We start from the raw sequence: 13,716 nt of genomic DNA, 5'->3' as shown, positions 1-13,716 counted from the left end.
ACATCGGTATGGTGGAGATTGGATAGAGTAGAATAGGATACTGTCCATGGAGGGCTTGTTAGAACATCGGTATGGTGGAGATTGGATAGTGTAGAATAGGATACTGTCCAGGGAGGGTTTATTAGAACATCGGTATGGTGGAGATTGGATAGTGTAGAATAGGATACTGTCTATGGAGGGCTTGTTAGAACATCGGTACGGTGGAGATTGGATAGTGTAGAATAGGATACTGTCCATGGAGGGCTTGTTAGAACATCGGTATGGTGGAGATTGGATAGTGTAGAATAGGATACTGTCCAAGGTGGGTTTATTAGAACATCGGTATGGTGGAGATTGGATAGAGTAAAATAGGATACTGTCCAGGGAGGGTTTATTAGAACATCGGTATGGTGGAGATTGGATAGTGTAGAATAGGATACTGTCTATGGAGGGCTTGTTAGAACATCAGTACGGTGGAGATTGGATAGTGTAGAATAGGATACTGTCCATGGAGGGCTTGTTAGAACATCGGTATGGTGGAGATTGGATAGTGTAGAATAGGATACTGTCCAGGGTGGGTTTATTAGAACATCGGTATGGTGAAGATTGGATAGAGTAGAATAGGATACCGTCCAGGGAGGGTTTATTATAACATCGGTATGGTGGAGATTGGATAGTGTAGAATAGGATACTGTCCATGGAGGGCTTGTTAGAACATCGGTACAGTGGAGATTGGATAGAGTAGAATAGGATACTGTCCAGGGTGGGTTTATTAGAACATCGTTATGGTGGAGATTGGATAGAGTAGAATAGGATACTGTCCAGGGTGGGTTTATTAGAACATCGGTATGGTGGAGATTGGATAGTGTAGAATAGGATACTGTCCATAGAGGGTTTATTAGAACATCGGTATGGTGGAGATTGGACAGTGTAGAATAGGATACTGTCCAGGGAGGGAATACATGATTCCCAAGGGGGGCACAGGGTACTTACAATTCTGGGTGGGATTCCCATTGGATGTATTGGAGAAATTGGATGAAATCAGTTAATGGATTGAACTACATTTGGTTGCATTTTATACACATCAAACCATTAGTTTAAGAAGCCACATTTGGCAAGCTACTGTCTGTTGCTGTTTAGTGAATAGACCTTCCTGATACCTGTTGTGTTTTTTAGGAAGTGAGGAGGATAATGATTCAAGACAAACCAAATCTAGAGACACTGTTACTCCACATTGCATGGCAGACTGCGGGACAGACATGGCACCCGATAACAAAATTACTCTATACCCAGGTGGGAGACAAAGCATTCATGTTTACATTACAATGTTAAAGGTTCCAGCTCACAATCCCTTTAATATGAGGTTTTAGGTTTTGATTTAATGCATCTCTATGAAGAGGTGCTGATTGGCCAGGGCTGTGTTTGACTTGTGCTGGCTCTGCCCCTGATCTGCTTCCTTGACAGTCTCAGCCAATCCTATGGGGAAGCATTGTGATTGGTTCAGACCACTACTTCTGGTGATGTCAGCCAAGCAGATCAGGGACAGGGGCAGCAGCTACAGGCTTAAATACAAGTAATATATTACTATATTTAACGAGGCAAGAGAGAACCAGGGGTGCTAGATGGTGGTTTTAACATTATAGGGTTAGTAATACATGTTTGTGTGTTTTATAAAGTGTTTTATAAGGAACTCTTCTTTTACTGTCTGCATGAATGTGAGAGGTGCCATTTTGTTAGATGTCTCAGCCTGTTGGAGGTAGTTCAGGAAGCTGGGGACATCCTGGGTGGCTGATTGACAGTGTTTATAATGTTGTTTATGTAATGTCACCCACCGCAATGGAGAAAACTCAACATAGCTGATTAGGCTGTTTTACATCAAAGACACAAAGACCTTTAACAATCTTACGAGAACACTGGGCATGTCCACTCTGCGTAACCCAGCAGATATCGGCCATTCCTAAATGGCAAACTCCAAAGAGAGCAATACATGAAGTGGGTTTCACCTTTACATAGCCATTGTTCAATTCATTATTATAGAACAGTGTTTTCTTTTCAGATGTTTTATTGAAAGTTTGAAATATAATAATATAACCAAACAAAAATAATAATATCAAAAAAACAAACAAAAAGGGGGAAATATGCTAATGAAACATTATAAATCACTTTAAGAAAGTGCACAATAATAAGTATAACTGTACCATTGGGAGTGCCTTATTTCGCAACCATAATGCAGTGTAAAGTGAATTAACAATAAAAGTATGTAACAGTGTTTGGCGACCGGTTGGGGGAAAGAGCGAAGTATGATATTGACACCGAATGTCTTCTTCCTAAATCATCCAAGAACATTCTTGTCTTTCTGAACTTCTGTTATAAAGACATGCTGAAATCTCACACTTTCACAAGACCATGTACAACAATTAGCCTACTAAGAACATGTTATCGTGTTCTCAATTCAAACCAATGAATTATCGATTTATTTATTTTCTGCAGTCCAAGACGAGGCTGAAACAGAAGTCAGTTGGCCGGAGATGATTCCACCAAAATATTATCAGCCTCTGGCCCGTAGTCTGAATATAGACGTAACAGGGCAACCCAGGAGAGAGAAAGTAAGATTGCCAAAATCAATCCTTATCTCCAAACCAGCATCGGTTCCCAACAGAAAGGTAGGATGACTTCATGACCTGGCAGTACTATAACGAGAGCTTTGTATGTAGGAATTCAGATATCGAAGGGTTTTGTATATGCATTTATATTGTTGCTACGTGCTGACAATTCTTCATCTCGTGGTTCTATCTCTTGATAGTTTGTAGCGGCTGAAGATCCAGTACGGTGCAATACAAACATGTCTATGTCACCCCCAAGAAGCAGGGGTACGAAGCGAATCCCAAGAGGCTTTCATCTTTTCCCCTCAGCAGTCCAGTTTGGCATTGTGCGAGAGGGCTACACTTACTCCATGTCGGTCACATTGAAGAACATCGGTGTAGAATTCTGCAGGTAACAATTCTATGCACCACTAGGATGCAAGCAGGTGACCTCACATAAGTCTCTTTTAATACAAAAACTTTATTGTTCTGTGTGGGGAAAAAAAGCATAATAACATAAACAAGCAAAGTTTCATTAACACCCTATGGGTTTCATGCTAGGAAGCATTTAATGTCAGGGGCCATGAGGAGCTCTAATGAAAATAGCCCAACTTACATTGTATGCACATTTACAATCCACGCTGGCATTTCTTCGGCCCCAATGTAATCTTAAATGGCTCAGTTCAAACATGTTTTTATTTAGTTTTATCTATCAAGGAATCTATTTTCTATATCCAGACAGTTGATCAATTTACTATTGAACATTGCACAAACTCTACTTTAAGGACACTGAGATATACGTATACAAAACATCTACACTCTACAGCAACCGCAATGCCAGAAAAAACAACTGTCCATGGGCAGAAAAAGCATTTAGAGAGAAGGTGCAGAAAAAACAGTCCTCCTGTTACCATGGGCACTTATAGATTGTCTCCACAGGCACTGAACGAACATACAGCCCTCCTGTCTCCACAGGCACTGCACAAACATACAGCCCTCCTGTCTTCACAGGCAAGGCACAACATACAGCCCTCCTGTCTCCACAGGTAAGGCATGAACATACAGCCCTCCTGTCTCCACAGGCAAGGCACGAACATACAGCCCTCCTGTCTCCACAGGCAAGGCACGAACATACAGCCTTCCTGTCTCCACAGGCAAGGCACGAACATACAGCCTCCTGTCTCCCCAGGCAAGGCACGAACATACAGCCTTCCTGTCTCCACAGGTAAGGCATGAACATACAGCCCTCCTGTCTCCACAGGCACTGCACAAACATACAGCCCTCCTGTCTTCACAGGCAAGGCACAACATACAGCCTTCCTGTCTCCACAGGCAAGGCACGAACATACAGCCTTCCTGTCTCCACAGGCAAGGCACGAACATACAGCCTCCTGTCTCCCCAGGCAAGGCACGAACATACAGCCTTCCTGTCTCCACAGGTAAGGCATGAACATACAGCCCTCCTGTCTCCACAGGCACTGCACAAACATACAGCCCTCCTGTCTTCACAGGCAAGGCACAACATACAGCCTTCCTGTCTCCACAGGCAAGGCACAACATACAGCCTCCCTGTCTCCACAGGCAAGGCACAACATACAGCCTTCCTGTCTCCACAGGTAAGGCATGAACATACAGCCCTCCGGTCTCCACAGGCAAGGCACGAACATACAGCCTTCCTGTCTCCACAGGCACTGCACAAACATACAGCCCTCCTGTCTTCACAGGCAAGGCACAACATACAGCCTTCCTGTCTCCACAGGTAAGGCACGAACATACAGCCCTCCTGTCTCCACAGGCAAGGCACGAACATACAGCCTTCCTGTCTCCACAGGCAAGGCACGAACATACAGCCTTCCTGTCTCCACAGGCAAGGCACGAACATACAGCCTTCCTGTCTCCACAGGCAAGGCACGGACATACAGCCTCCTGTCTCCCCAGGCACTGCACAAACATACAGCCCTCCTGTCTCCACAGGCAAGGCATGAACATACAGCCATCCTGTCTTCACAGGCAAGGCATGAACATACAGCCCTCTTGTCTTCACAGGCAAGGCATGAACATACAGCCCTCTTGTCTTCACAGGCAAGGCATGAACATACAGCCTCCTGTCTCCCCAGGCAAAGCACAAACATACAGCCTCCTGTCTCCACAGGCACTGCACAAACATACAGCCTCCTGTCTCCACAGGCACTGCACAAACATACAGCCTCCTGTCTCCCCAGGCACTGCACAAACATACAGCCCTCCTGTCTCCACAGGCAAAGCACAAACATACAGCCCTCCTGTCTCCACAGGCACTGCACAAACATACAGCCCTCCTGTCTCCACAGGCACTGCACAAACATACAGCCCTCCTGTCTCCACAGGCAAGGCACGAACATACAGCCCTCCTGTCTCCACAGGCAAGGCACGAACATACAGCCCTCCTGTCTCCACAGGCAAGGCACGAACATACAGCCCTCCTGTCTCCACAGGCAAGGCACGAACATACAGCCCTCCTGTCTCCACAGGCAAGGCACGAACATACAGCTCTATTGTCACCACAGGCAAGGCACGAACATACAGCTCTATTGTCACCACAGGCTCAAATCAGATCACACCTTACACTGTCGCTTAGTGGACAGATAGGTTTTTGTACTTAATGGAAACATTGCATAAAATTATTCAGAAACGAAGAGATCATAAAAGCAGTAAATCAAATGTTAAGAAGTACCAATTGGCAAAGGCATTTTAAAAGAAATCCGAAACCATTAGGGGGACACTCAACTCCGAATCACTATGATCGATATTGGTAAATTTCAGGAAGATATTAGTAAGTTGTGAAGCCAAGTCTAGGTTCACTCATCACTTGCCTTCTCTCCAAGACTGTGAACTGACAGAGAGAAGCTTCAGATGAAAGATTGGGCGGTTTGGAAGATCAAGGAAGAAATCTGTTTTGGATTATTGAATACAGGTCCGAGGACCAAATTCTTCAGCTTCATTTTGAGGCATCAGAAACAATTTGTCTTCTGTATTGGGTTTTGGCATCAACATGGAATGTGTAACAAAGAGTGATATTCTATGGCTTGCTATAGCCTGGCTCACCAGCTGATGTTTCGCCATGAACTTCTGATTTTCGAGCGTGATCATCTGACTTTTCCCTAGTCTTCAATTATTAAGGGTAAAACATTTGTGGTAGGGCCCTGTATCCTGATAGGGAGTTACAGACTCCATCACTGTCCCCTTAGAGCACTCGTGGAGTTAGTGTTACAGGGTTACAATAATTTGTCAGTGACTTACAAATGGAGGATTCTCTGTAAGGCGTTCCTACAGACAATATTCACTTGGAGTTTCTTGTTATCCATCTCTCCTGGGAGTTGCTGGTAGTATTTACCACAACAGAGAACATTCACATTTTGCAAAGACAAATGATCTTGGCTTATCAAAGACCCTGGGAATGCTCCTCACAAATATCTAAGAAATTCTACCATTACGGGCAGGAGTGGACAGAATGATGAGAAAGTCTGAACAGAGAAATCCTAAGAGATTAATAAATTCTGTGCGGAATGGTCAGTCTCGTTCCAGTTTGCTGACTAGAGATATAATCTGAAGGCAGTTTTGCTAAAGGTTTCGAATAGTTCTGACACATTGAGGTTCACACCCAGAAATGGAATATGATGGCTATAAATTATATACATCGTGTTAACTTTCTACCCACGATCCTTTAACACTTTCATTTTTACCAATGTGTGTCTGGAAATGGTCTGACAATGGACCACCAGAAAGAACTGAATTAGACCAATTATGCTTTAATAAATAATCCTAGATAGAATTGACGCATTATTGAGAGATTGGTTTGCAGCAATCTGTATGCAGTTTTTCTCGATTGCTTTTCAGAACAAGGAAAATATAATTATCTCCCAGATAAGGAAATAAACTGCTCGGTCATATTTATTGGCCTCATAATATGTTGTTTAATAGACAATTTGTTAAATTTGTGATTGAAAAGGAATCTCTGCTTTTTTTAGTACATGAACTCAGTAAAGATCTAGTTACCCACATTCTGACAACGTCAAGACTCTGGTACGATGGTACAAGTTGAAGTTGTAGCTTAATTACTGATGTCCTTAGAAGGTCTGGAATCTAGATGGCACCACTTTAAATTATAGCTCTATAACCCCAAGGTTCTTTAAAGGCTCCAGGGTGAAAGTCCCAGTTAAGCCTGACGCTCTACCATTTAAGTCCCAAGAAGACATGAATTCTAGCACAATGGCTGATCTGTTGCTAACGTCCTCAGAACCCCTGACATTTGCCTGATGGAACAAGTTGAAGATGTTTCCCTTCTACCCATCTCATTGCAAGGTTTGATTGTTGTGTAAGAGAGCAAATGTTCGTCTTACCAAGTCCTTACAAGGCCTGGTCTCTCGCATGATGGCAGCAATGGAAGTAACAGCTCTACCACACATCCCTTAGAATTGGGATCCTATGACAACCCTGGGGAACCAACTGGGGTATTATCCTTTCTGGGGCACCCTCTTAGGGCATCATCCTGGGCACAATCCTAGGGCATCATCTAGTATATTAACTCTTTGGCTGCCAGGTACCTGTTAAAGGTTAAGAGTTGGCTCATTTTAGCATGTTAACTGATGAATGGACAGCTCTGTACATAGAAGGGTTAATTCTTGGCCCTCCTTGATGAGAGGTAAGACCGCTCTCGCTCAGGCCATCCGTAGCATTTTCCAGATGAAGGAAATCGTGACAAGTTTGATTTCTAATCGGAGATGAAAGAAGTAAAACTATTATTCATACCCAGCTCATCCATATACATGTAATACTGGTAAACGATGCCAGCAGCCCCCCATCACTGCCTCCAGAACAGGGATCTGGCAATCATTAATAGCAGCAGCTCTGTGTCCCAGAGACACCTCTGCAGACCAGCTGCTGTCCAATTGCACCTCCTAGTGGTCACAACTCAAAGGATATGGAGCCCTCATGCCATTCTCCATGGACTACTGAACAAAGGGTTAATGGAAAAGTATAAATCCCATCGTAACACAAAATTAACATAATACACCATTAACACAATACACCAAATAACACAAACAAACCCAATACACCAAATAACACAAACACAACACACCAAATAACACAAACACACACAATACACCAAACACAACACACCATAAACACACAACACCAAATATCACAAACACAACACACCATAAACACAAACACACACAATACACCAAATATCACAAACACAACACACCATAAACACAAACACACACAATACACCAAATATCACAAACACAACACACCATAAACACAAACACACACAATACACCAAACACAAACATACAAAATACACCAAATAACACAAACACAACACACCATAAACACAATACACCAAAAACAGGGAGAGCCTGGGGCACAAACATACACAATACACCAAATAACACAAACACAACACACCATAAACACAATACACCAAATAACACAAACATACAAAATACACCAAATAACAAAAACACAACACACCATAAACAAACATACACAATACACCAAATAACACAAACACACACAATACACCATGGCCTGCCAGCTTCCCCCAGATCATTTACAGCAGACTATGGAGTCAATATATACTGGAAGTTGTGGAAATATTTGTTAAAATGATATTTACTAACTGGCAAACCGTACTGATTTGCTCCCCAGAAGTCATATAATGGGGAGAAAGCCACGATGGACATTGCCGGTCCTCCCCTGCTGAGACACATTACCGGTGATTGGCATTCGCTCTCCATAAGGAATTCCAGCAGCATAATATTAACTAAAGGGAGAATTGCTGGAATTCTAAGTGAAGTGGAAATAGTCTCCCCGTCGGCTCTGCTTCCTGTTCTCCTGTAGTGACTAACCCTGCATGTCTGTCAAGGAGCCGCCGTGTCCTCTAATTTTCAGATTTAGATGACCGGTTATTCCTTTTTATAGTATGTTTATTAGTGGAGTAATACGAGTGTGGCAGCGGCAGATCACACTTTGTCGCTTTGTGGGTTTATTTACTAAACCGCAAACTACAGTGAACTGGAAATCCGACTTAAATGAAGTTGGGATTATTGGAGAGAGAATTTTCCAGATCCCTAGATTTCATGGTTTAATGACGGATAATGGTCATGATGTAAGGTAAGAGAACAATAGAGGATCTTCAGGCACCGGCAGTTTTAATGAATCTAAAGAGGCAACAAAGACCTTGTAGAAGGTCAAAATGTTGCTCTGTCGCCGCTTTAGATAATTAAACCTGCCTGTGCCTGAAGATCCTCTATTGTTCTAACTGCAGCTCAGCACCCAGTGATCATTTGGAATGGAGTGCAGCCCCCCTCTTGTTATTTTAGGTAACATGATGCAGGGCAGCGCTTCCCAACCTGTGGTACCAGTACCCCCAGGGGTACAATTTAGTGCCCCAGGGGGGTATGCGATATAATTTGAGTAATGGCGGCCGCGGGCTGGGAACCCGGCCATCGGGAAAATGGCCGGTTTGCCGCGATGGCCATCACAGGATCTCACTTACCGGCCCACAGGCACTGACAGGCAGATATATGTGTGTCTGTATCTACATGTGTGAGAGTGATTGTATATGTGTGAGTAATTGTATATGTGTGTCTGTATCTACATGTGTGAGAGTGATTGTATATGTGTGAGTGATTGTATATGTGTGTCTGTATCTACATGTGTGTGAGTGATTGTATATGTGTGTCTGTATCTGCATGTGTGAGTGATTGTATATGTGTGTCTGTATCTGCATGTGTGAGAGTGATTGTATATGTGTGTCTGTATCTGCATGTGTGAGTGATTGTATATGTGTTTATGTATCTACATGTGTGTGAGTGATTGTATAGGTGTGTCTGTATCTATATGTGTGAGAGTGATTGTATATGTGTTTAGGTATCTGCATGTGTGTGAGTGATTGTATATGTGTGTCTGTATCTACATGTGTGAGAGTGATTGTATAGGTGTTTATGTATCTACATGTGTGTGAGTGATTTTATATGTGTGTCTGTATCTACATGTGTGAGAGTGATTGTATAGGTGTTTATGTATCTACATGTGTGTGAGTGATTTTATATGTGTGTCTGTATCTACATGTGTGAGAGTGATTGTATATGTGTTTAGGTATCTGCATGTGTGTGAGTGATTGTATATGTGTGTATGTATCTACATGTGTGAGAGTGATTGTATATGTGTGTCTGTATCTGCATGTGTGAGTGATTGTATATGTGTTTATGTATCTACATGTGTGTGAGTGATTGTATAGGTGTGTCTGTATCTATATGTGTGAGAGTGATTGTATATGTGTTTAGGTATCTGCATGTGTGTGAGTGATTGTATATGTGTGTCTGTATCTACATGTGTGAGAGTGATTGTATATGTGTATCTGCATGTGTGTGAGTGATTGTATATGTGTGTCTGTATCTGCATGTGTGAGAGTGATTGTATATGTGTGTCTGTATCTGCATGTGTGAGAGTGATTGTATATGTGTGTCTGTATCTGCATGTGTGAGAGTGATTGTATATGTGTGTATGTATCTACATGTGTGAGAGTGATTGTATATGTGTGTCTGTATCTACATGTGTGAGAGTGATTGTATATGTGTGTCTGTATCTGCATGTGTGAGAGTGATTGTATATGTGTTTAGGTATCTGCATGTGTGTGAGTGATTGTATATGTGTGTCTGTATCTACATGTGTGAGAGTGATTGTATATGTGTGAGCAATTGTATATGTGTGTCTGTATCTACATGTGTGAGAGTGATTGTATATGTGTGTCTGTATCTGTGTCTGTGCGCATGTGCGTGTGGAGAGAGCCTGGGGCAGAGGGGAGAGCCTGGAACAGAGGGAAAAAGCAGGGAGAGCCTGGGGCAGAGGGAAATGCAGGGAGATCCTGGGGCAGAGGGAAATGCAGGGAGATCCTGGATCAGAGGGGAGAGCAGGGAGATCCTGAGACAAAGGGAAATGCAGGGAGATCCTGGGTCAGAGGGGAGAGCAGGGAGAGCCAGGGGCAGAATAGAAGCAGGGAGATCCTGGGACAGAGAGAAATGCAGGGAGAGCCTGGGTCAGAGGGGAGAGCAGGGAGAGCCTGGGGCAGAGAAAAACTTATATATTGAAAATAACAGCAACTACGTTCATTACAAACATTTTGCTAATATGAGGGGTACAATTTATGGAGATGGACTGCCAAGGGGTACTCCAGTAAAAAAAAAAAGGTTGGGAACCACTAATTCCATGTTTTTCTTACAGGTTCCATGTGAAGCCCCCTCCTCCAAGCAGTGGCCTGAGAGTATCATACACCCCCGGCCCGGTGAGTACCCCTAACCTGACTACACTCCATCCCACCACAGGCAGTAAAAAGATTACTGAGATTCTGATAACGAGCTTTATAATAGTAACACGGGAATAGAATAGAAAATAACCTGTAGTGGTTATGGTGCATGGAATGTCCCTTTAAAGATATCAGCGAGTTACTCCCACCAATCTCAGGCAGGCTGGGGCATGCAGGTCCCTCTGTTTTTCTAAGAATAAAGTTACTTGATCCCCTGATTCTAAAAACAAATATGGTAAAGAATATTAAGGAGGACTGTGGACTTACCTTTTGGAGACACTATCTACAGTCTTTTGTGTATTAAGATATCTCCCAAACCCCAGAATGGTATTATATTCCCATAACCCATTCCCTTCACACACACAGCTTCCCCATCACACAGCCCCCATCGCAGACATACAGCTAGCTCCCATCACACACAGCTAGCCCCCATCGCAGACATACAGCTCGCTCCCCATCGCACACATACAGCTAGCTCCCCATCGCACACATACAGCTCACTCCCATCACAGACATACAGCTAGCTTCCCATCACACACAGCCCCCATCGCAGACATACAGCTAGCTCCCCATCGCACACATACAGCTAGCTCCCCATCGCACACATACAGCTCACTCCCATCACAGACATACAGCTAGCTTCCCATCACACACAGCCCCCATCGCAGACATACACCCCATTCTCATAACATGCAGCCTCTGTCACAGACAAATCAGGCCTTCTCTCCCTCTTTGTTAAATTGTGAGCATAGCACATGATGTCATTAGTGACCTTTCCCAGCATGGTTTTTGTTGTGAGTGATTGTGCATTATGATGTGCAGCTGATTTCCCAGGATACACACTGATACATAAAACACCCCAAAACATTTTCAGAGGTTAAAGTTTAACAGAACACCTTTCAAATGAATGCGCAGCAGGACATTGGTCAGTAGAGCAATTACAGCAATATGCTTTATTTCCTGCAGGTGGCAGCAGGAATGGAGACCAGACTGGACATTGAGTTGTTTGCGATGGCTGTTGGCCTGGAAGGACCCGAGGGGGAGGCTGAGTGGTCTCACTGTATCGAGGTCCAAACGGAGGTGGAGACCCTGTTTCTGCCAGTTACTGCAAATATCCTTCCCTTGGAGCAGCCATTGAAACGGCAACCTAGGTCTAGTTTAAAATGACCCATACACAGTTTGTGCAGGGACAGCCGAAAGGGCTGCATTTCTAGCAACTCACAGCATTGTGCATGACCCCTACCCCTTTAAGGCAAAACACGGCTCCCTGGATTTAACAAGCTTTCCAAATGATTACCATAGACTTTAATGGTGACGGCTGTTGATAAGGCTTTTGGTACGTTTTCCTAACAGTACTGAAACATTGAAAAAGCTTATTAAATCAAGGTCTGAAGAATAAATGCACAACTCCACATATTGTCCAGAAACTGTGCGCCTTCGTGTTATCTCCCTTATGTTGCCATAAACATACCAATTACCAAATAAGTTAACGGATATAAACATTGCAGGGTTAAGGGGACAGAGACACTGCACGCAGACCCCTTCATTGAGTCAGTGGCCTGGTGCCTATAGTGTCCCTTTAATTCTGGCAATCTAATGCAATGATAGCAATTTAAGGAGCTATTAAGCCGCTAAAAGATCAAAATTAAGAAAAGCCCTTTACTCAAAGTTTAGGACATAACTCCCTAATTTGTTATCCTTATCAAAACAAATGGATCTGAAATAATTTGTTTAATATTTGTTTTTATTTGCATCAGTTCAGACGCTTCCGAATTGCTGAATGCAGAAAAAAAAAAAATTAAGTCTGAGCAAAACAAATTTCACATCTCCGCTGTCCTCAGCACCTAGCAGGCTGCATAAACCGCGAAAGATAAATTAAACTGACATTTTTCCGGTATCCGTCCTTTGAGAGTTTTGCCCCGCACTACGGTATGTTTTTGTGGTTTTAGATAGCGCTGCTCTCAGTATATTCATTTAACAAACAGATACAAGAGTGCACCATTTCTATTCTAGCAAAAGTCTTCTGTTGTTCCATTCCGTGAATGCAAGTGGCTGGTGAAGTCCGTTACTAAATCTTTAATATACATTTTACTGATCGAAAAAAAAAGGTTAACACAAGTTGATTTTCTAGGTTACGTTTCTAAAGAAACAAAACCTTCAGCCTTCAATATAACTACTGATTCTCTGCGTGCCAGCAGGACTGCACCCAAACGGGTAAATCGCCATTCTGACACATACCGTAGTGCAGTACCAATGCAGGGAACAATCTAAAAATCAATGCATCCTTAACAAATCATCACCAGTCTTAACAGGTAACCTGTATGATAACAGAACAGGGACCGGATCAGACAATGAAAGGGGGCCAGGGATACGACTGCTTAGCACCTCCCCCAGCTCCAGGCTGGAACTCCTGAGAGCCAGGAAGATGCCAGAGACAGGTAGGTGTCCCACTGATTTTATGGAGGGTGTGTCCAACAGGTGTCTGGTGTGAGTGACTAGTGAAAGAAGGGAAGGTGAACTGGCACAGCCGGAGACCTCTAGCTCCACAACAGGCACTGCCTCATCATTCCCTAAACAACTACTTAGAATCTGAGGCCTGGTTTTGGTGACTGAAAAGAAACTGAAGTTTAATTGTGAACAATTCAATCATAATTTCAAGTTTTGTCCGTATTGAATGTAATAAAATGTGACTTAGGAGCATGCTGCAGGGCCGGAACGAGGATTTCCCCAGTACTGCAGCTAATTGATGTACTATTTGGGGTGGGGCAGGAAGAACAAAGTTTCATTCTATTTCTTTCCCTA

The 13,716-nt window shown here is 43.2% G+C and overlaps 1 protein-coding gene across 1 annotated transcript in view; it reads left to right on the top strand.

Annotated features, from left to right (window-relative positions):
* The window catches only part of SPAG17 (sperm associated antigen 17), a 355,700-nt gene extending 342,012 nt beyond the window's left edge, over window positions 1–13,688 (top strand). Inside the window, exons 43-48 of the mRNA XM_063445995.1 lie at window positions 1,156–1,272; window positions 2,470–2,642; window positions 2,783–2,973; window positions 10,833–10,893; window positions 11,881–12,025; window positions 13,215–13,688. Of these exons, the coding sequence (XP_063302065.1) occupies window positions 1,156–1,272; window positions 2,470–2,642; window positions 2,783–2,973; window positions 10,833–10,893; window positions 11,881–12,025; window positions 13,215–13,405 (878 nt within the window). The 3' untranslated portion in view covers window positions 13,406–13,688. The remainder of the gene's footprint in view (window positions 1–1,155; window positions 1,273–2,469; window positions 2,643–2,782; window positions 2,974–10,832; window positions 10,894–11,880; window positions 12,026–13,214) is intronic.
* Window positions 13,689–13,716: the final 28 nt, after the last annotated feature.

The sequence above is a fragment of the Pelobates fuscus genome, chromosome 1 (genome assembly GCF_036172605.1).
Source record: "Pelobates fuscus isolate aPelFus1 chromosome 1, aPelFus1.pri, whole genome shotgun sequence".
NCBI classification, from domain to species: domain Eukaryota; kingdom Metazoa; phylum Chordata; class Amphibia; order Anura; family Pelobatidae; genus Pelobates; species Pelobates fuscus.
Note: the sequence above shows the minus strand (reverse complement) of the source record. Positions and strands in the feature narration are given on the sequence as shown.